The sequence below is a fragment of the Lethenteron reissneri genome, unplaced genomic scaffold, assembly GCF_015708825.2.
Source record: "Lethenteron reissneri isolate LAM-NWPU_2019-01 unplaced genomic scaffold, ASM1570882v1 scaffold_1643, whole genome shotgun sequence".
In the NCBI taxonomy this organism is placed as follows: Eukaryota; Metazoa; Chordata; class Hyperoartia; order Petromyzontiformes; family Petromyzontidae; genus Lethenteron; species Lethenteron reissneri.
This window is the reverse complement of record NW_026891381.1, coordinates 365,883-388,402: the sequence shown is the minus strand read 5'-3', so window position 1 is coordinate 388,402 and position 22,520 is coordinate 365,883. Positions and strand designations below refer to the sequence as shown.

The window sequence follows — 22,520 nt, the reverse complement described above, 5'->3', positions numbered from 1 at the left end:
ATGACTGCATCATGACGTTGTATTCTTCTTGCTGTGTGGGTACACTTTTTGGTTTTCAATATCACCTCAACACAAAACCACGGCAATCACGATGATGTTGGTCGCGAAAGTCTGCGTGTTAAACTGACTAACCTCTATGGGGAGGATACTTTTCTTCAAACCAGATAATTGGAGAAACTCCGAATCAAGCGGATGAAGTTGTTGTCTTCACTGGCGTTCCTCAAAAGATGCAGAGATTACGTTGATTGCCATATAAATAATCCAACCGGCAGTGGATACCCATTCTCATTCATAAACATTAATGAATCCCCCCTCCCCACATCACTCAACAAGTGCTCACAAGTGATGCCATCACATCTACGCCTCTATTTAAGGAACGAAACGGGAGGATTTCTCCACAAATCTGGCTGCCGCCTGATGAAGCTAGTTGTAATTACTGGTGAAACGTCGTACTCATTTTGTAAATGTTGTGGCTTTGCTCTCCAACACACCGGTTAGTGCTGTATTAGTGACGAATTGGCACGTTCTGTTTACGTGACAACCCTTACTATTGCCTGTGTCGGGTGGTGACGGGTTTAACGACACATTTATATATTTACGCGATCTAACCCAAAACAACCTGTATTATGGATCACCCACCGTGTTCCGACAAACCGACGCGTTCGAAAAATCCGCGTTGGGCAAGGTTTTCCCGTATTTAGATGTCTTACTATGATATAGAGATTTATAACTCACCCTTTCTTCACGCCCATTAATGATCCTCAACCACTCCACCAGCGTGTGAGTAACGCCGCTGATTGTACAGGTGTAGGAGCAGGGCAGGAAAATCGTGCTGTCTGCAACGGCGTTCATTTTCTCTGGGGTGATGACCATAAATTCTAGAGAAACAACAACACACAGCGCCCACATTAGTACATCGCGTATGGAAAATGAGAATAGGTGTTAAACTTTTTGGCAATAAAACAGGAGGAGTGTTCAGATGTTAAAACACCAAATAGAAACCTTTTTCAAGAAATTAAGTGTTGCATTGACCACACAGTACTTGTGGTGAACATGCAAACAGATATGGCTCTGATAATTTCTGCAACCGGAAGCCAATGCAGCTTGGTGAGCACTCGATGTACACGGCCCCATCTTGCAGTGCCCGTCACGACACATGCCAGAGAGTTTGTACACGCTGCAATTTGCAAATGTTTTTCCAGACATCCCGTAGAGTAGTGAGTTGCAATAATCGAGCCTTGACGATATAACTGTTACTGCAGCTACATACTATTAACATTCCTTCCCTTTAATAATGTTACCTCTATCCCCTCCCTTTGATGCTGCTAATCCTGCATAATGCACGGGCATAATGACTTTAAACCCCCCGCCAAACCTCCTACGCATTTCACAAGTAGTACTAATCGCATATCTGCATTTCCCATAAATATGCTAAATTCCTCTTGATATGCAAATTATTTTGTCAAGGCGCTCTTCCCCCTCCATCCCAGCTTAAATAGTCGCTCCAAGCCTGGGGCGTGCCATTCAGACTGTCTTCTCGACAGACCTGTTCTCCACCTGAGGACGGCTGCTTGCGTTGTGGCCGAAACGTCGTGAGAATTATTTTATTATGTTTTATTTTTATTATTTTATTATTTCCATTCTACGTGACTTTACCGAAAGAACCAAGAAGATGATATTACTGTACGAGGCTACGCGCCACCGTGTTAGCTATGTCACGACTCAGGCAGTAGAGGGCAGTACGTCCCCATCTATTCTGCTACAGAGTTCATGTCGCATTTGAGTCGGGACGATTTTCTTGTCGCCTGATGAAGACCGCTTGTGTCGCGATCGAAACGTCACGAAAGTTTTAAGTAAAAAATCACTAAATCAGCTTTCTTTTGATTGTTATGTATTGATGTATTAATCATTCGTTTCCCGGTGTTCGATAGTTATTGTCACTGCCCAGATAATAGTTAACTAGCGATGATGGTGGTGGTGATGATGATGGTGGTGATATTGACGATGGTGGTGATGATGGTGGTGGTGGTGATGATGATGGTGGTGGTGATGATGATGGTGGTGATGATGATGGTGGTGATAATGACGATGGTGGTGGTGATGATGACGATGGTGGTGATAATGATGATGGTGGTGATGATGATGGTGGTGATGATGATGGTGGTGGTGATGATGATGGTGGTGATGATGATGGTGATGATGATGGTGGTGGTGGTGATGATGATGGTGATGATGATGGTGGTGATGATGGTGATGGTGGTGATAATGACGATGGTGGTGATGATGATGGTGGTGGTGGTGATGATGATGGTGGTGGTGATGATGATGGTGGTAATGATGATGGTGATGATGATGATGGTGGTGGTGATGATGATGGTGATGATGATGATGGTGATGATGATGATGATGGTGGTGATGATGATGGTGGTGGTGATGATGATGGTGGTAATGATGATGGTGATGATGATGATGGTGATGATGGTGATGATGGTGATAATGATGATGATGGTGGTGGTGACAACGGTGCAAGGCCGTAAATATAATCTATATTGGGGAGGACACCCCCCCCCCAATAATCAAATATGCTCAAAATGTCCCCCCCAATATATTTCTATAAAAATATTTTTAAAAATAATAATTGCGATGCTATGTAAATAAAAACAACAATTTGCTAAACAATATCTGTTAACATGATTGTGGTTATGGTTGTAAGTTATGAATCGCTAATCTCTGCCATTACATACAATGAAACAAGAAAAGGTAAATAAGTAAAAACAGAGCATTGTAATACAATACACCTTTCGATTTAAAGCTTTGGTGACTGCAGGGATTCATCTTCTTGGTTCTTTCGGTAAAGTCACGTAGAAGGGAAATAATAAAATAATAAAAAATGAAACATAATAAAATAATTATCACTATTTTATTATGTTTTATTATGTATTATTTTATTACTTCCCTTCTACGTGACTTTACCGAAAGAACCAAGAAGATACAATACACCATTAGACATTATTGTAAAAAATAAATACAAAGTCCATCCCATGTGTTAGTGATTTTTTTTATATTTTAGGCAGAAAATGGCAGGAAATGAGTTTTCAAATTTAGATTTTTTTTTTTCTGGAGGGAGGGGGCCAGACCCCCTGGAAGATTTGGTCCCCCCCAATGTTGACTCCATGGCTACGGCCTTGCCACGGTGATTATGATGATCGTCAGAGTAGTGTTGGGCTATGTCACGACTCAGGCAGGAGAGGGCAGTACGTTCACATCTATTCTGCTACAGAGAGTTCATGTCGCATAGCAGTCGGGCCCGTTATTGTTTCGTCATTCTCCGAGCGAGAATCAAGGTGCTGCACCGACGTTGATGTGACGGGGATTTTGTGCGTTCACTGTGCTGACCGGCCTTGTGAATCTGGCATTCAGGTCAGGCGAAACGAGTTGTGATATAACAATAGGTTGTGATATAACAATAGGTTGTGATATAACAATAGGTTGTGATATAACAATAGGTTTTACTCTTTCTGGAAATAAAACAGGTGTCAATATACTCTTTGGTTCTTTCGGTAAAGTCACGTAGAAGGGAAATAATAATAATAATAATAATAATAAAATAATTAAAATAATTAAATATTAAACAATACAATTCTCACGACGTTTCGACTGCAACACAAGCAATCATCATCAGCAATCATCATCAGGTGTGAAATCCACAGCAATTTTTTTTTGCTGTGGATTCACACCTGATGATGATTGCTTGTGTTGCAGTCGAAACGTCGTCAGAATTATATTGTTTTATATTTTTTCTTATTTTATTATTTACCTTCGACGTGACTTTACCGAAAGAACCAAGAATATGAATCCCTGCAGTCACGACAGCTTTAAATCAAGAGTTGTAGTTAGTTACGATCGTTTTGTCAGGTTAATGAGAGAGACTGTTAGGTAGATGTCACGTTTTTGTAGTTAAATAGTTGATTACTTTTACGAAAAATTAAACGGTTATTTAATGCTACTCCGGTTCTTGGTTGAGCATCACTTTTGTTAGATCACGAAATTAGCTTTCTCAGGCGGTCCATAGTTATTGTCACTGCCCAGATAATAGTTAACTGGTGATGGTGGTGATGAAGATGATGGTGGTTGTGGTGATGATGATGGTGGTGATGAAGATGATGGTGGTTGTGGTGGTGGTGATGATAATGGTAATAATGATGATTGTGGTGATGGTGGTGATGATCACGGTGATAATGATGATGGTGATCATGAAAGTGATGATGATGGTGGTGGTGGTGGTGGTGATAATGATGATGGTGATAATGATGATGAAAGTGGTGATGGTGTTGATGGTCATGATGGTCATGATGATGGTAGTGGTTGTGATGGTGGTGATGATGATGATGGTTGTGATGGTGATAGTGGTTGTGACGATGGTGATGATGGTGATGATGGTGGTGGTGATAATGATGGTGGTGATAATGGTGATGATGGTGGTGATAATGGTGATGATGGTGGTGATGGTCGTGATGGCATTGAACTCACGTGGTGCTGTTCCTTGGCGCTGCGCTCCGGACTCCGAGCCATTCCCAACCCCCACGCTGTCAGTGACCACCGTTCCTGCGGATAAATCAGAATCTCAGAATCAGAATTTATTTATTGATTACTGGAGGAATCCGATGAGCTATGAAGCTCTGTTTCACAGATGATCCAGTAGGGCCACGGGGAAAGAACGTTACACTGATGACGGTCGTATTAGCGGCGCCACGGTGGCTAGGAGATGTTAACTACCTCGCCTGGTATACAGGAGGTCGTGGGTTCGATCCCAGTGCTAACGCCACGGTGGCTAGGAGATGTTAACTACCTCGCCTGGTATGCAGGAGGTCATGGTTTCGATCCCGACCCTATCACCATGATGGTTAGGAGATGTTAACTACCTCGCCTAGGATACAGGAGGTCGTGGGTTCAATGCCGGCCCTAACGCTACGGTGGCTAGGAGATGTGAACTACCTCGCCTGGTATACAGGAGGTCGTGGTTTCGATCCCGACCTTATTACCATGATAAGAAGATGTTAACCACCTCGCCTGATATACAGGAGGTCGTGGGTTTGATCCTAACCCTGACGCCTATTGTATATTTGGAGTTTGCGTGTTTTCCCCGTGGTCTCATGGATTTGACTCCGGGTCCTCCGGTTTTTCCCTCCACATTTATAATCAGCATTTGCTGATAGACCTTTCCACGTGATGATGATGATGATGATGATACGCCACTTCGTTGAGCTATCATTTGTGGCCAGGTCGCTTCTAGAAAATGAGATACGTAGCCCAGCGGGCCTTACCTGCTAGAATAACAATACTGTAGTTTAGTTTTGTGTTTAGTTCACGTCTAGATCCTTCTGGAGAAGATGCTATCACCAATCCGTGCCAAGTGGAGCGAGATCGTATTACCGACTGGCGTCTATGGGTCTCTGTATGTGTATGAGTCTCCGTGTGAATCAGTAGGTCTCTGTGTGTGTCTATGGGTCTCTGTATGTGTATGGGTCTCCTGTGTCTAAGGGTCCCTGTGTGTGTGTATGGGTCTCTGTGTATGTCTGTGTGTCTCTGTGTGTGTCTATGGGTCTCTGTGTGTCTATAGGTCTCTGTGTCTAAGGGTCCCTGTGTGTGTGTATGGGTCTCTGTGTATGTCTGTGTGTCTCTGTGTGTGTCTATGGGTCTCTGTGTATGTCAATGGGTCTCTGTGTGTGTCTATGGGTCTCTGTGTGTGTCTGTGGGTCTCTGTGTGTGTCTATGGGTATCTGTGTATGTCTGTGGGTCTCTGTGTGTGTCTGTGGGTCTCTGTGTGTGTCTATGGGTATCTGTGTATGTCTGTGGGTTTCTGTGTGTGTGTCTATGGGTCTCTGTGTATGTCTGTGGGTCTCTGTGTGTGTCTATGGATCTCTGTGTATATCAATGGGTCTCTGTGTGTCTCTGTGTGTCTGTGTGTGTGTCTATGGGCACCTCAAGGTGCACTTGGCCTGGCACAAGCATCGTGGTGACGTCACCGCCACTTAGTGGCGAATGGCGGTTGTTGTTGTTGTTGTTGTGTCTATGGGTCGCTGTGTGTGTCTATGGGTCTCTGTGTGTGTCTATGGGTCTCTGTGTGAGTCTATGGGTCTCTGTGTATGTCATTGGGTCTGTGTGTGTGTCAATGGGTCTCTGTGTCAATCACGAGCTCCAACCCCTTACAGGGCTCACATCTGGAATGCAATTCTTGATACAGCAAATCTGGCTGTGACGGTCCCACCTGATGACAGAGACTTGTGTTGCCTCCGAAACGTCGTGATTTTGTATTATTTTATTTTTTATTAATTTCAATTTCAATTTTCTACCTACGTGACTTTACCGGAAAAAACTAAGAGTATGAATCTTGCAGTCACGAAAGCTTCAAATCTAGAATCAATTCCAGGAACTCCGCGGTTGCTGCGTCAGTGATCTGACCCCTGCAGCATCCCACCACCTGAGCATTTTGAATGACGTGCCTCTGAATAGTGTGTGTACGTGTATGTGTTGGTCATGTAGCACGCATGCCCAGCCACCCGCATGCCGAAACAGCTTTTGTTCGGCCGGATCGAGGGGGCTAAACAGGCGCGGCAGGGGCTAGAAAAGAGATGGAGTGATGTGGTACAGGAGGACGTGGAGTTGAGTGGACTTGCCGATGACTGGTACCAGCGGTGTCAAGATCGGCCTCAGTGGAGGAGGCTCGTGAAGGACGCTACTGGGCAGTTGGAGGCAGTCGCCCTCCAGCAACAACGGAGGGCGGAGGAGCGACGCTCACAACAACGAGCGGAGCGCCGGGTGGCTAAAGCACAGCAAGTTGGTACAGTAGGGGGCACAGGTGGTGCATCAGCCAGTCATCTCGGTCATCTCGGTCAGTCGACCCGTGGCACCTGCTGGGTCTGCCCCGTGACCTCCTGCCAGCGGACGTTCGACACTTCACGTGTGTGTGTACGTGTCAGTGTGTGTGTACGGGTGTGTGTGGGTGTGGGGAGCGGTAGTGTAGCGGTTAGCGCTAAATTGCGCTACGAACCTGGAGAACCGGTTTAGATTCCCACTAGCGGCCAACACCAGTGACGATTATCTGAACCGGTGATGGGCCTCCCCTAGGTCCACTCAGCCTCAAATGAGTACCTGGTGCGGTGTGTAAACATCGCCATTGGGGAGACAAAGGCGGCCGGGCGTGGTGCTGGCCACCCACCCCCTCGTGTACCGTTCCGGCCTTCATAGGTGCTGCTCGCTAACAGCACTTGCCCCAACAGTCTGTTAAGGCTATGCGGGGGATCTTTATCTTTGTGGAACTTCTTTCAAGGCCATTGTGAACCTTCAAAGGTGAGAGACGCTTTGGCGCAGGTCGTGAACCCAGGATCCTGACTCAGCGTGTCCGTGACACCGCCATTGTGAAACCCACGACGTCTGTTGTTGTTCTAAAGATGCAGATATGACTCTTGACAAAGAGCTTTCGTGACTGCAGGAATTCATATTCTTTGGCTCTTTCGGTAAAGTCACTGTGTTTGTCAGTAAACATCATAGGGAAGTGTGGCGGGGAAAACCCCAAAACCAACATCTTGCACGAGACACAAATAGACATAGAGAGACGTAGACATCGTCAGATGTAATCTCCCTCGCCTGGCACGCAGGAGGCGTGGGTTCAATGCCGGACCCTGGCAATGCCTGCTACTGCTGCTGCTGTATATTTGGAGTCTGTGTCTCTCTCCCCGCGGTGATCGCTGCGTGGATTCTTCTCCAGGTCCTCCGGGTTTTCCCTCCACATTCATGCTCTCAATGCCCACGTGACGATGATGACGATATCAGTCACGTGGTTGAGCTGCTATGATTTGTGATGGACACTTCGCTTCTGATAAACGAGCTTCACCGCTTAGCGGGGCCTCACCTGGTAACAATAAGCAAAGTTTCATTTGAGCATTGGTCTCTGAGTGTGGGTCTATGTGGGTCCCCATGGGTATCTGAGTCTCTCTGGGTCTCTATGAGTATGGGTCTCTGTGGGTCTCTATGTGTCTCTGAGTATGGGTCTCTATGTATCTCCATGTGTTTACACTATGAGACATCTCCTTTACCAGTGGCAAAATATAGTGATAGGTTTTTACCCTTTCAACTGGTACAAAAACTGACACCTTTATACAAGGCATCATGTTTGCAATAACCACAACACAAGCAGTCAAAATGCAAACAAAAAGAAAACAACTCTGATGATGATAATGATATGCACTGTCCTTGAAGTTGATTGGTCCACACCCGAGACAGTTTTTCTTAGAGCCTAGTCTCAATTGGTGTTGGACCAGATGAAAGGGCAAAAACCTATCACTATCTCCATGTGTTTAGAGTATTTGGCTGCTGCTATAAATGTCCACGTGATGATGATGATGACGATGGTATCAGCCACTTGATTGAGCTGCTGTCGTTTGTGATGGACACGTCGCTTCTGAAAAGGAGCTACGGAGCGCGGGGAGCTGTAACTGGTACAATACAAAACAATCGTTTCGCGTTTCTTCACATCGCCTGAGGCTGGGCTATGGGTGCATCGTGTGTGCACTGCTAAGTTTGTGTACTCGTGTGTGTACTGCTGTGTGGGCACTGCTGTGTGTGTATTGGTGTGTGTGTACTTCTGAAAGATCTGGGCAAAGTCCCATCGGTGAGCTCCTCTGGCAGGCAAGGCTGCGTTGGCTGGGTCATGTAGCCCGCATGCCCAGCCACCGCATGCCCAGCCACCGCATGCCTAAACAGCTTTTGTTCGGCCGGATCGAGGGGGCTAAACGGGCGCGGCAGGGGCTTGAGAAGAGATGGAGTGACGTGGTACAGGAGGACGTGGAGCCGAGTGAACTTGCCGATGACTGGTACCAGCGGTGTCAAGATCGGCCTCTGTGGAGGAGGCTCGTGAAGGACGCTACTGGGCAGTTGGAGGCAGTCGCCCTTCAACAACAACGGAGGGCAGAGGAGCGACGCTCACAACAACGAGCGGAGCGCCGGGTGGCTAAAGCACAGCAAGTTGGCACAGTAGGGGGCACAGGTGGTGCATCAGCCAGTCATCTCGGTCATCTCAGTCAGTCGACCCGTGGCACCTGGGTCTGCCCCGTGACCTACCAGCGGGCGTACGACACTTCACGTGGGCTCAAGGTGCACATAGCCTGGCACAAGCGTCGTGGTGACGTCACCGCCACTTAGTGTTGTACTGCTGTGTGTGTGCATTGCTCTGTGTGTACTATTATGTATGTAACGGTGTGTGTACTGCTATCTTCTAGTGTGTGTGTGTACTGCTGTGTGTACTGGTGTCGTTGTGTACTGCTGTGTGTGCGGAGTGGTAGTGTTGCGGTTCGCGCTACGCTGCACTGCGAACCCGGCGACCCGAGTTCAACTCCCGCTCACGGGCACCACCAGCCCCATGGCGACTATCTGAACCGGTACCGGGGAGCTAAAGGCAGCCGGGCGGGCATGGTGCTGGCCACCCACCCACTCGTGTGCTGTTGCCGCCTTCATAGGCACTGCTGCTGCCACTCGCTAACAGCACTTGCCCCAACATCCTGTTAAGGCTATAAGGGGGGTCTTTGTCTGGTTTGTGTGTGTTATCTCCTGCGCGTGTGTGCGTGTTGCCTCTCAAACTCATGCAGACAGTTTATCGGAATTTGTAGTTTTATGGATTGTTTTATTTCGCGACCAATATCATCCATAAGGTTGTTTTGGGTTAGATTGCGTAAATATATAAATGCGTCGTTCAACCCGCCACCACCCGACACAGCCAGCTTGTAAGGGTTGTCACGTCAACAGAACGTGACAATTCGTCACTGGTACAGCACGCGGGTGTGTTGGAGAGCCAAGCCACGACATTTACAGTCACTCCACCCTCAGCTCTCGCACTGCCCTTGCCTCGTTTTTATTTTATTTCTCGATGGCAAGAAGATCAGAGCCAGGGTCTCTAAGGCAAGAAGATCAGAGCCAGGGTCTCTAAGGTAAGAAGATCAGAGCCAGGGTCTCTAAGGTAATAAGATCAGAGCCAGGGTCTCTAAGGTAAGAAGATCAGAGCCAGGGTCTCTAAGGTAAGAAGATCAGAGGCAGGGTCTCTAAGGTAAGAAGATCAGAGCCAGGGTCTCTAAGGTAAGAAGATCAGAGCCAGGGTCTCTAAGGTAAGAAGATCAGAGCCAGGGTCTCTAAGGTAAGAAGATCAGAGCCAGCCTCTCTAAGGTAAGATCAGAGCCAGGGTCTCTAAGGTAAGAAGATCAGAGCCAGCCTCTCTAAGGTAAGATCAGAGCCAGGGTCTCTAAGGTAAGAAGATCAGAGCCAGGATCTCTAAGGCAAGAAGATCAGAGCCAGCCTCTCTAAGGTAAGAAGATCAGAGCCAGGGTCTCTAAGGCAAGAAGATCAGAGTCACGATCTCGAAAGCAAGAAGATCAGAGTCACGATCTCGAAGGCAAAAAGATCAGAGCGAGATCAGACAGAGAGAGAGAGAGAGGGAGAGATCGTGTAGAGCTCTCACAACCCAACCGCTGCCTCTTTCTCTCCGGGCTTTACTCACTTGTTGCTGCCTTTTCATCCCTTTTATGATTGCCACTCAACTCCCTTAATTGCCCTTCAACTCTCTTACCGTCGAGTGAACCATCATAGAGTGAACTCGCGTTGAGTGAACTAGTGTCGAGTGAACTATCGTCGGGGGAAGTAGCATCGAGTGAACTAGTATCCAGTGAACACTATAAACATTCAGTCTGGGAGATCAGCAAAGCGCTGAAAGGAAAGCGTGAAATGTGAAACGCCAGCAGAACATCTTCACGGGAAACCAATCGTGACGATATCGTGAAATATGACATCGCAATGTACCGTGTCGACTGATATCCGAGTACCACAGTGTGCGTGGCGTGGAGTTGTGGCGCAATTGTAGGCGCTGCAGATATGAACCCGGCTGAGACCCAAGTTCGATTCCCGCTCACGGCCACCAAAACCGGTGATCGCCGCAACTATCTGAACACGTCCTGGGCCTCTCCTAGATCGACTCGGCCTCAAAAGAATAACCTCTTGCAGTGGAGTAGTAAACATCACCAGTGGGGAGACAAAGGCGGCCGGGCAGGTGTGGTGCTGGCCACCCACCCCCATAGATTCAACACTGCTGCCCATAGACTCAGCACTGCTGCCCATAGACTCAACACTGCTGCCCATAGACTCAGCACTGCTGCCCATAGACTCAACACTGCTACCCATAGACTCAACACTACTACCCATAGACTCAACACTGCCACCCATAGACTCAACACTGCTACCCATAGACTCAGCACTGCTACCCATAGACTCAACACTGCTGCCCATAGACTCAACACTGCTACCCATAGACTCAACACTGCCGCCCATAGACTCAACACTGCCGCCCATAGACTCAACTCTACTACCCATAGACTCAACACTGCTACCCCATAGACTCAACACTGCTACCCATAGACTCAACACTGCCGCCCATAGACTCAACACTGCCGCCCATAGACTCAACACTGCCGTCCATAGAGTCAACACTGCTACCCATAGACTCAACACTGCTACCCCATAGACTCAACACTGCTACCCACAGATTCAACTCTGCTACCCATAGACTCAACACTGCTACCCACAGACTCAACACTGCTACCCATAGACTCAACACTGCTACCCCATAGACTCAACACTGCCGTCCATAGACTCAACTCTGCTACCCACAGACTCAACACTGCTACCCATAGACTCAACACTGCTACCCACAGACTCAACACTGCTACCCATAGACTCAACACTGCTACCCTATAGACTCAACACTGCCGTCCATAGACTCAACTCTGCTACCCACAGACTCAACACTGCTACCCCATAGACTCAACACTGCTACCCACAGACTCAACACTGCTGTCCATAGACCAACACTGCTACCCATAGACTCAAAACTGTCACCCATAGACTCAACACTGCTACCCATAGACTCAACACTGCCACCCATAGACTCAACACTGCTGTCCATAGACTCAGCAGTGCCCCTGTACATGAAGCAGTCCCCCTCCTTAGCCTCCTTCCATTCCTCTCTGAGAGCCTCCATCGCCCACCCCCCTCCACTTCTCCCGTCTCAACACTCCACTTCTGGCCCCCACGTGACCCCCCCACGTAACCCCTGCTCCAGTCACTCCACCCTCAGCCTCGCTCAGCGCTTGCCCCAACAGTCTGTTACAGGCTACACGTGGTGGTGGTGGTGATGGTGCTACTTACCAATGAATAATAATAGTATTAATATTGTTGTTGTTGTTGTTTCAAGTGGAGAAGTCGGGGCCATTCCTTTACGAGTGGAGGACAGGAATTCTGTAAAATGAACACGTTACAAACGATATATAAATTAACGAGCTTTACTACCGGGCTTCGGATTCGTGTCTTTGATTAACACATTCCTGCGGAGGGAGCTGGTAGGAACGTCGGGTTGCTCGGTCAATGGCCTGCAGGGTCAACGGCGGCGTGGTGTATTCCGCAAATATGCCCGACTGTGAGGGTGGGCACAAGCCGGCGTGAGTAGGTTAAACGTTGAGTTTTATAAGGGCACCACGGGGTGACCAGCCCCTCCCCACCCAGCCCACCCCTCCCACCCAGCCCCACCCCCCCACCCAGCCCCACCCAGCCCCACCCTCCCCACCCAGCCCCTCCCCCCCACCCAGCCCCTCCCTGCACGACGGACGGACACAATAATCCCCTGTGGGCTGGTGTAGCCAGGAGGTTCCTACCAGTAATACGCGGCCTACGCGGAGGGGGGGGGGGGTGCGTGACGTCAGCAGGCACACTGCGTGACCCTGCCGCATGCGGGTGACATGACAGAGATGTGACGTCACCGCTCACTTGCCGTGCAAAATATATGCATTATTGCGCCCCCCCCCCCCCCCACATAAAAAAACATTACAAAAGTCTATTTTTATACTTTTGGCATGGTGTACAATTTAGAAACTACCCATATGCCACATTTCAAGTTTTTTGCATGTCGGGAAGTATGCTAAACATTTCGAACAGACACACATTCACAATTTTCCCTTTTATAGATATACATGCCTTCGTTTCGCAGGGTCACATCTCCCCACCTCACCATACTGCAAGACTCATCAACACGAGACAATTACTCTCAACGGGAACTCTCTCAGCTGATGGTTAAATAAAGGACCTCAATAACAGGAGGCAATACATCTCAATGGGGGGGTCTGAATGTCGGAGTGAGGAAGTTAAATTGGGATTAAATATCCCGGTTAGACCGGTAACCATCCGACCGGTTCCTCAACTGGTGAAGGCCACGGTAGCATTGCCCGCATGCCTCTCACCTACCTGTCGGTGTCTCCAACTCACCTTAGAGGTATGCGCGTGAAATACCAAAATAAAGATCCCCCGTATAGCCTCTTACAGACTGTTGGGGCAAGTGCTGTAGGCCAGTAGTGAGGGGTGGGTGGCCAGCCCCACGCCCGGCCGCCTTTGTCTCCCCAGTGGCGATGTTTACTACACACCGCACCGAGCACTCATTTGAGGCTGAGTCGACCTACACACAAACACCGTCTCGCACGCTTTGAAATGCGCTACAGCGGCCGTCTGGAACGCTCTTCCTCGCGATATTAGGAAGCCACTTTTAAATCATCTCGATTGAGCACTCATTTGTTTAGGACTGAGTGCTGTTGTTGTTGTTGTTCTGCTTAGATTGTTGTCCTTAACCCGCACCTCCGATCATCCACGGTTGACTACGTACGGTGCGAAAGAAATTCAACATAACAAGACCCGCCATTCGCCACGACGTGACGGTGACGTTACCACGGCGCCTGTGCCAGGCTAGGTGCACTTACACACTCATTCACACTCACACTTACACACACTCACACACTTACACACACACTCACACACTCACACTTACACACTCATACACACACTCACACACACTCAGAGGCGACAACCCCACACACTCACACACTCTCACACAATCACACATTCCCACACTCACATACCTTCACACTCACACACTCTCACACTTAGACACTCACACACACACTCACACACTCTCACACTTACACACTCACACACACTCACACACACACTCAGAGGTGACAACCCCACACACTCACACACACACTCTTACACACACTCACATACCTATACACTCACACACTCTCACACACACTCTCACACACTTACACACTCACACACTCTCACACACTTACTCGCACACTCTCACAGAGTTAAATCCTCACCGTTGTTAGCCCAAGTCACGGCTCCATGGGGTGAACGATGATGATTCGATGCACGCGTTCAGTGGCACTGTGTGTGTGTGGTTGTCGCCTCTGCGTGTGTGTGTGCGTGTGTGTGAGTGTGTGTGGGGTTGTCGCCTCTGCGTGTGCGTGTGAGTGTGTGCGTGTGTGTGAGTGTGTGTGGGGTTATCGCCTCTGCGTGTGCGTGTGTGTGTGCGTGTGTGAGTGTGTGTGGGGTTGTCGGCTCTGCGTGTGTGTCAATGCACAGTGGGTAGTGACTGCTACCTGCCCCGTCTCATTCTGACAGCCCGATGGATGCTTCACCACCCCGCGTCTCTCTCTCTCCGTGTTAGACGACGAGGCCAGCGAGGTTGCCCAGAGAGAGTAACTCGCAGAAGGAAGTGAGATGACTCTGATGTTCTTTCGTCCAACGGGTGGGTTGGGGACTACACGACGTCACCGATGTAATCACTTCGCCTGGTGCCACTTTTACTCTTCCCGTGGTCACGTGGATTCTTATCGAGGTCCTCAGATTTTCCCCCTCCACATTCAGAATCGACGTCACCACACGTCTCGAGTCTGTGTCTGCTGCTCTCAATGTCCACGTGATGATGATGACGATGATGATACTGGGAGGATCCACCTGGTTCCACCAGCCCACAGGGGATTATTGTGACCAGAACCAGAGGACGTGAGGGATCTGGTTGGTTCATATCGTGTATGCTGGTGACAAACCATTCAACGATTTAAAAACCAATTCAAATTCATTTATAAAATTAATTCTATAACTGATTGACATTCAGTGCAAGGTCCGTAAATCAGGTGTTACGTAGTGGGTGCTCTTTCTGGTTTTCATAAGCACTGCTGCATTCTGCACACGTTGTAGGTTGCAAAATGACTTTTTCGGAAAACCGGAAAAGAGCATTGCAGTAGTCAAGTCTCTCGGTAGTAAACCGAGAGCGAAAAGGCTGTACCTTAGCAATGTTTCTAAGATGATCAAATGTCGTTTTGGTGATATATCTGACGGGGCTCCCGTGTCCACCAAGACACGGACCTCAACACCTTGAATAGAGCGAGATACCACCGAGAAGCCTGCAGACGCCGCGATCACCCGACTCACCAATTTCCTCCACTATGTTCCCGAGCTCGGCCGAATGATTTAATCTGAGGTAATCTGCGAGTACGTTCGGTTCTATTTTCCACGTTCCTAGCGGCGGGTGCCGCGTCTTGCCTATCACGCTTGTTTTGTAAAATGGCGGACTCCGTCCACGCCTCCCCCGTGCCGCCCAAAATGGCGGCGTCCGGCTGCGCATCTTCCCACCAGGACGTCAACTCCAGATTCCTGGCCGTTCCTTCCCAGCGATGTCAGTGCTGAGTGCCCCGCCACCATGATAAAAAAATAAAATTTAGGGGGGGGGGGTCGACAATTTCGAAAACCTTTTAGATAAACTATTTACCCACCACTTTCTATAACTTTTTGGACTTCTGCAAGCCTCTCATAATTTTGTTGGCGGACAAATGGACAGACAAACGGCACGCCGGGTTTTCACAATAGCATAGTAATTGTGTATGTATATGTTGTGTTTTTTAGAGAAGTTTTTAAATATATTTTTCCCCCGGGCAACGCCACATACTTCCCGCTAGCAGGTTATATATGCCGATTTGGTTCTTTTTTACCTGAAATTTTAATGGTGAAATTTCCCAATTTTAACGGAATATCTAGCACTAAGGGTTGTTCGGTGGTGCCTGTTGCACCGCTCACAACCATTTACGGTCTTCGGCCAGGAAAGTCACGAAACAAATTGCACACGAACGACGCATTCCCGCAAGCACCCGATGCTCTGTTTTGAAGTTTTAAAATGAAACATTTTTGAATTGTATTATATTTAGAATTAGATTATTTTTTTTCTTCATTAAAAGCTTATATCATTTTACATCTGGAAGACCTCATTGAAAAGGACATTTCGTGTGAATTTTCTCTCGTCGTTAAGTCAATGGCCTTGCTGGGGGTTCAGTTCGATGTGGACTTTCGCCTGTTTGGGATTGCAGGATCGAGATAAGGCGACACGGAGCTGGCCGTGTGAGAAGACCGCCGTCTGCAGATCGATTTCAACGTGATCGAACGTCTGTCCCTGCGCCTCCGTCGTTCATGCAGGGGGCATGTATGTTTGCAGCGCCGCCTGCATGAAAACGACGGAAAGTGCAGCATTCATCACTGATAGATAAAGTTGCGTGCTTATATAAGAGTATTCTAAAGATAAACACAACCGAGGAATGCGCTTTTTGTTGAAAAATAAAGCTGTGAAAATTTGGACAATTGTGGGCAAAAATGGCATGCCGATTTGCTTTTTAGGATTGGAAAATGTCATGGTGAAATTTCCCTCTTTTAATTTAATATATAGGAATATAAGGCTTAACAGAACCGAGGAAAGCACTTTTTGTTGAAAAATAAAGCTGTGAAAATTGGGTCAATTTTGGGCAAAAATGGCATATGTTAGTATGCCCATTCGCTTCTTTATTACTTAAAATTTTCATGGTGAAATTGCACACTTTTAACGGAATATATAGGATTCTAAGACTAAACACCACCGAGGAATGCACTTTTTGTTGAAAAATAAGGCTGTGAAAATTGGGCCAATTTTGGGCAAAAATGGAATAGGTTAGTATGCCCATTCGCTTCTTTTTTCTTTAAAATTTCATGGTGAAATTGCACACTTTTAACGGAATATATAGGATTCTAAGACTAAACACCACCGAGGAATGCACTTTTTGTTGAAAAATAAGGCTGTGAAAATTGGGCCAATTTTGGGCAAAAATGGCATAGGTTAGTATGCCCATTCGCTTATTTTTTACTTTAAATTTTCATGGTGAAATTGCACACTTTTAACGGAATATATAGGATTCTAAGACTAAACACCACCGAGGAATGCACTTTTTGTTAAAAAATGAAGCTGTGAAAATTGGGCCAATTTTGGCCAAAAATGGCATAGGTTAGTATGCCCATTCGCTTCTTTTTCGTTAAATTTTCATGGTGAAATTGCACACTTTTAACGGAATATATAGGATTCTAAGACTAAACACCACCGAGGAATGCACTTTTTGTTGAAAAATAAGGCTGTGAAAATTGGGCCAATTTTGGGCAAAAATGGCATAAGTTAGTATGCAGATTTGATTTTAGGCGCGTGAAATTTTCTTGGTGACATTTACCACTTTTAACGGAATATATAGGATTCTAAGACTAAACACAACCAAGGAATGCACTTTTTGTTGAAAAATAAAGCTGTGAAAATTTGGGCTAATTTTGGTCAAAAATGGCGTAGGTTAGTATGCCTGTTTGCTTTTCGGGACGTGAAAATTCCATCGTGAAATTTCCCACTTTAAATGTGTAGTGTTGTAATTACAGACCAATAAACTTCTTTATGAGGCACACCGTTTATTGTCTTTCTTCCGACACGGTCCCTAACACACACAAGGGGTATACGGTCCCCTTACCCGATACCTTGGGAGGAATGGCCTCCGGACTTGCCGGGACCTACTCACGGGAATATCCCCGAGCAGGAATTGGTGGTTTCATCCGCTCTCACCTCTGTTTGACCCCGGGCATTTCGCCACGGAGGTAACACTGCTGCACCCCGTTGACACTCAGTGGTACTGCAGGTTACTGAATGCTGAGTGGCGATTACCTCTACAAATGTAATATATAAGATTATAAGGCTAAACATCACCGATGAATGCATTCTTCTTTTTTTTATTAACCCGTAAAAATGTGAACAATTTTGGCCAAAAACGGCATAGGTTACTATGCCGATTTGCTTTTTTTTACTTCAAAATTTCTTGATTAAATTGTGCACTGTTAATGTAATATATCGGATTCTAAGGCTAAACACAACCGAGGAATGCATTTTACAGGTAGGAACAATATGTTCCACACTGCCCACCAGGGATTTTTTGTCTGTCTGTCGTGCATAAATAAATATATAATATTAACAGCTCTTTGATTGGTGGAGACCTTCTGCCGGGTACGGAGAGGGGAGGTGGCTAAGGAAGGATGGTCAGGGGAGGGGCCTAAGGAAGGAGGGAGTCAGGAGAGGGGCCTAAGGGAGGGGGCAGAGGAGGGGGCTGAGGGGGGGGGGTTCAGGGGAGGGGCCTAAGGATATGGGGGGGAGGGGGTCAGGGGAGGGGCCCAAAGGAGGGGGGTTCAGGGGAGGGGCCTAAGGATATGGGGGGGAGGGGGTCAGGGGAGGGGCCTAAGGGAGGGGGGGTCAGCGGAGGGGCCTGAGTGAAGGGCGGTAAGGGGAGGGGCCGATAGCTAAGGGTGCTGGCTACCTGGTTGCCAGCGTGGTGGGGATGTAGCTCAGTGGGAGAGCGCACGCTTTGCATGTGTGAGGCCATGGGTTCAATCCCTGGCATCTCCATGTCGGAATCTTTTATTTAATTCATTTTTCCAACAAAGGTTGAAATCAAAAATCAATTGGCTGTAATTTTTTTTTTTCGATTTAAAGCTTTCGTGACTGCAGGGATTCATCTTCTTGTTTTTTTCGGTAAAGTCACGTAGAAGGGAAGTAATAAAATAATAAAAATAAAACATAATAAAATAATTCTCACGACGATTCGGCCACAACGCAAGCAGCCATCCTCAGGTGAAAACCAGGTCTGTCTCCCCGACATGGTGAAATTTCCCACTTGTAACGGAATTTATAGGTTTCGAAGGCTAAACACAACCGAGGAATGTACTTTTTGTTGAAAAATAGAGCCGTTAAAATTTGGAGAATTTTGGCCAAAAATGGCATCGGTTAGTATGCCGATTTGCCTCTTTTTTACTTGAAATTTTCATGGTGAAATTTCCCACTTTTAACGGAATATATAGGATTCTAAGGCTATACACCACCGATGAATGCATCTTTTCTGGGAAAATAAAGCCGTGAAAATTTGGCCAATTTTGGCCAAAAATGGCATAGGTTAGTATGCCGATTTGCCTGTTTTTTACTTTAAATTTTCATGGTGAAATTTCCCACTTTTAACGGAATATATAGGATTCTAAGGCTATACACCACCGATGAATGCATTTTTTCTGGGAAAATAAAGCCGTGAAAATTTGGCCAATTTTGGCCAAAAATGGCATAGGTTAGTATGCCGATTTGCCTCTTTTTTACTTGAAATTTTCATGGTGAAATTTCCCACTTTTAACGGAATATATAGGATTCTAAGGCTATACACCACCGATGAATGCATTTTTTCTGGGAAAATAAAGCCGTGAAAATTTGGCCAGTTTTGGCCAAAAATGGCATAGGTTAGTATGCCGATTTGCCTCTTTTTTACTTGAAATTTTCATGGTGAAATTTCCCACTTTTAACGGAATATATAGGATTCTAAGGCTATACACCACCGATGAATGCATTTTTTCTGGGAAAATAAAGCCGTGAAAATTTGGCCAATTTTGGCCAAAAATGGCATAGGTTAGTTAGTATGCCTGTTTGCTTTTCGGGACGTGAAAATTCCATCGTGAAATTTCCCACTTTAAATGTGTAGTGTTGTAATTACAGACCAATAAACTTCTTTATGAGGCACACCGTTTATTGTCTTTCTTCCGACACGGTCCCTAACACACACAAGGGGTATACGGTCCCCTTACCCGATACCTTGGGCGGAATGGCCTCCGGACTTGGCGGGACCTACTCATGAGTTACCCGCTATCCTAACGTCCTCCGGCTGGGACCTAGGGGAGGCTAACTGACCCGACCACGGAGTCTGTGGGTCCCCACCACTGGTCACACTGAGCCTCAGCCCTTAGAAGAGCTGCAAGGCTTGGTTCCAGGGTCCTATCTATCTTCAGCCCGGGCTTCGGTCTTCGTGTGGAGAGAACTACCTCGAGCTCTCAGCGATCTGGCTTTAATACAGGTTCGTGGCTGGCTCCGTCCCAGCCACGCCCCATCGTGGATCCTTCTGATTGGTCATTCCCGAACCTTCTGATTGGTCCTTCTCAAACCGTCGTTCTGATCCGCTTTCACCTTCTCTGACCACGGGAATTTCCCCGAGCAGGAATTGGTGGTTTCATCCGCTCTCACCTCTGTTTGACCCCGGGCATTTCGCCACGGAGGTAACACTGCTGCACCCCGTTGACACTCAGTGGTACTGCAGGTTACTGAATGCTGAGTGGCGATCACCTCTACAAATGTAATATATAGAATTCTAAGGCTAAACATCACCGATGAATGCATTTTTCTTTTTTTTATTAATCCGTAAAAATGTGAACAATTTTGGGCAAAAACGGCATAGGTTACTATGCCGATTTGCTTTTTTTTACTTCAAAATTTATTGATTAAATTGCGCACTGTTAATGTAATATATCAGATTCTAAGGCTAAACACAACCGAGGAATGCATTTTACAGGTAGGAACAATATGTTCCACACTGCCCACCAGGGATTTTATGTCTGTCTGTCGTGCATAAATAAATATATAATATTAACAGCTCTTTGATTGGTGGAGACCTACTGCCGGGTACGGAGAGGGGAGGTGGCTAAGGAAGGATGGTCAGGGGAGGGGCCTAAGGAAGGTGGGAGTCAGGAGAGGGGCCTGAGGGGGGGGGTAGAGGAGGGGCCTAAGGGAGGGGGGTTCAGGGGAGGGGCCTAAGGATATGGGGGGGAGGGGGTCAGGGGAGGGGCCCAAAGGAGGGGGGGTCAGCGGAGGGGCCTGAGGGAGGGGGGGTAAGGAGAGGGGCCGATAGCTAAGGAGGCTGGCTACCTGGCTGCCAGCGTGGTGGGGATGTAGCTCAGTGGGAGAGCGCACGCTTTGCATGTGTGAGGCCATGGGTTCAATCCCTGGCATCTCCATGTCGGAATCTTTTATTTAATTCATTTTTCCAACAAAGGTTGAAATCAAAAATCAATTGGCTGTAATTTTTTTTTTTCGATTTAAAGCTTTCGTGACTGCAGGGATTCATCTTCTTGTTTTTTTCGGTAAAGTCACGTAGAAGGGAAGTAATAAAATAATAAAAATAAAACATAATAAAATAATTCTCACGACGATTCGGCCACAACGCAAGCAGCCATCCTCAGGTGAAACCAGGTCTGTCTCCCCGACATGGTGAAATTTCCCACTTGTAACGGAATTTATAGGTTTCGAAGGCTAAACACAACCGAGGAATGTACTTTTTGTTGAAAAATAGAGCCGTTAAAATTTGGAGAATTTTGGCCAAAAATGGCATCGGTTAGTATGCCGATTTGCCTCTTTTTTACTTGAAATTTTCATGGTGAAATTTCCCACTTTTAACGGAATATATAGGATTCTAAGGCTATACACCACCGATGAATGCATCTTTTCTGGGAAAATAAAGCCGTGAAAATTTGGCCAATTTTGGCCAAAAATGGCATAGGTTAGTATGCCGATTTGCCTGTTTTTTACTTTAAATTTTCATGGTGAAATTTCCCACTTTTAACGGAATATATAGGATTCTAAGGCTATACACCACCGATGAATGCATTTTTTCTGGGAAAATAAAGCCGTGAAAATTTGGCCAATTTTGGCCAAAAATGGCATAGGTTAGTATGCCGATTTGCCTCTTTTTTACTTGAAATTTTCATGGTGAAATTTCCCACTTTTAACGGAATATATAGGATTCTAAGGCTATACACCACCGATGAATGCATTTTTTCTGGGAAAATAAAGCCGTGAAAATTTGGCCAATTTTGGCCAAAAATGGCATAGGTTAGTTAGTATGCCTGTTTGCTTTTCGGGACGTGAAAATTCCATCGTGAAATTTCCCACTTTAAATGTGTAGTGTTGTAATTACAGACCAATAAACTTCTTTATGAGGCACACCGTTTATTGTCTTTCTTCCGACACGGTCCCTAACACACACAAGGGGTATACGGTCCCCTTACCCGATACCTTGGGCGGAATGGCCTCCGGACTTGGCGGGACCTACTCATGAGTTACCCGCTATCCTAACGTCCTCCGGCTGGGACCTAGGGGAGGCTAACTGACCCGACCACGGAGTCTGTGGGTCCCCACCACTGGTCACACTGAGCCTCAGCCCTTAGAAGAGCTGCAAGGCTTGGTTCCAGGGTCCTATCTATCTTCAGCCCGGGCTTCGGTCTTCGTGTGGAGAGAACTACCTCGAGCTCTCAGCGATCTGGCTTTAATACAGGTTCGTGGCTGGCTCCGTCCCAGCCACGCCCCATCGTGGATCCTTCTGATTGGTCATTCCCGAACCTTCTGATTGGTCCTTCTCAAACCGTCGTTCTGATCCGCTTTCACCTTCTCTGACCACGGGAATTTC

At 46.9% G+C, this 22,520-nt stretch overlaps 1 protein-coding gene and 2 non-coding genes across 4 annotated transcripts in view; 2 read left to right on the top strand and 1 right to left on the bottom strand.

Moving 5' to 3' along the window:
* LOC133339186 (uncharacterized) overlaps positions 1-14,648 on the bottom strand; it is a 28,731-nt gene extending 14,083 nt beyond the window's left edge. Inside the window, exons 1-4 of one of the 2 annotated variants that reach the window (XM_061547336.1) lie at positions 14,244-14,648; positions 12,247-12,336; positions 4,531-4,605; positions 736-878 (exon numbers count right to left, since the gene is read on the bottom strand). In XM_061547336.1, coding sequence (XP_061403320.1) covers positions 736-878; positions 4,531-4,605; positions 12,247-12,310 — 282 coding nt within the window. In that variant the 5' untranslated portion in view covers positions 12,311-12,336; positions 14,244-14,648. The remainder of the gene's footprint in view (positions 1-735; positions 879-4,530; positions 4,606-12,246; positions 12,337-14,243) is intronic. The other variant, XM_061547337.1, reaches the window with a different exon arrangement.
* A 3,935-nt stretch (positions 14,649-18,583) lies between these two features.
* Positions 18,584-18,655, top strand: TRNAA-UGC (transfer RNA alanine (anticodon UGC)). Its single transcript has one exon. It is a non-coding gene; the product is annotated as a tRNA-Ala (tRNA).
* A 2,345-nt stretch (positions 18,656-21,000) lies between these two features.
* Positions 21,001-21,072, top strand: TRNAA-UGC (transfer RNA alanine (anticodon UGC)). The gene has a single exon. It is a non-coding gene; the product is annotated as a tRNA-Ala (tRNA).
* Positions 21,073-22,520: the final 1,448 nt, after the last annotated feature.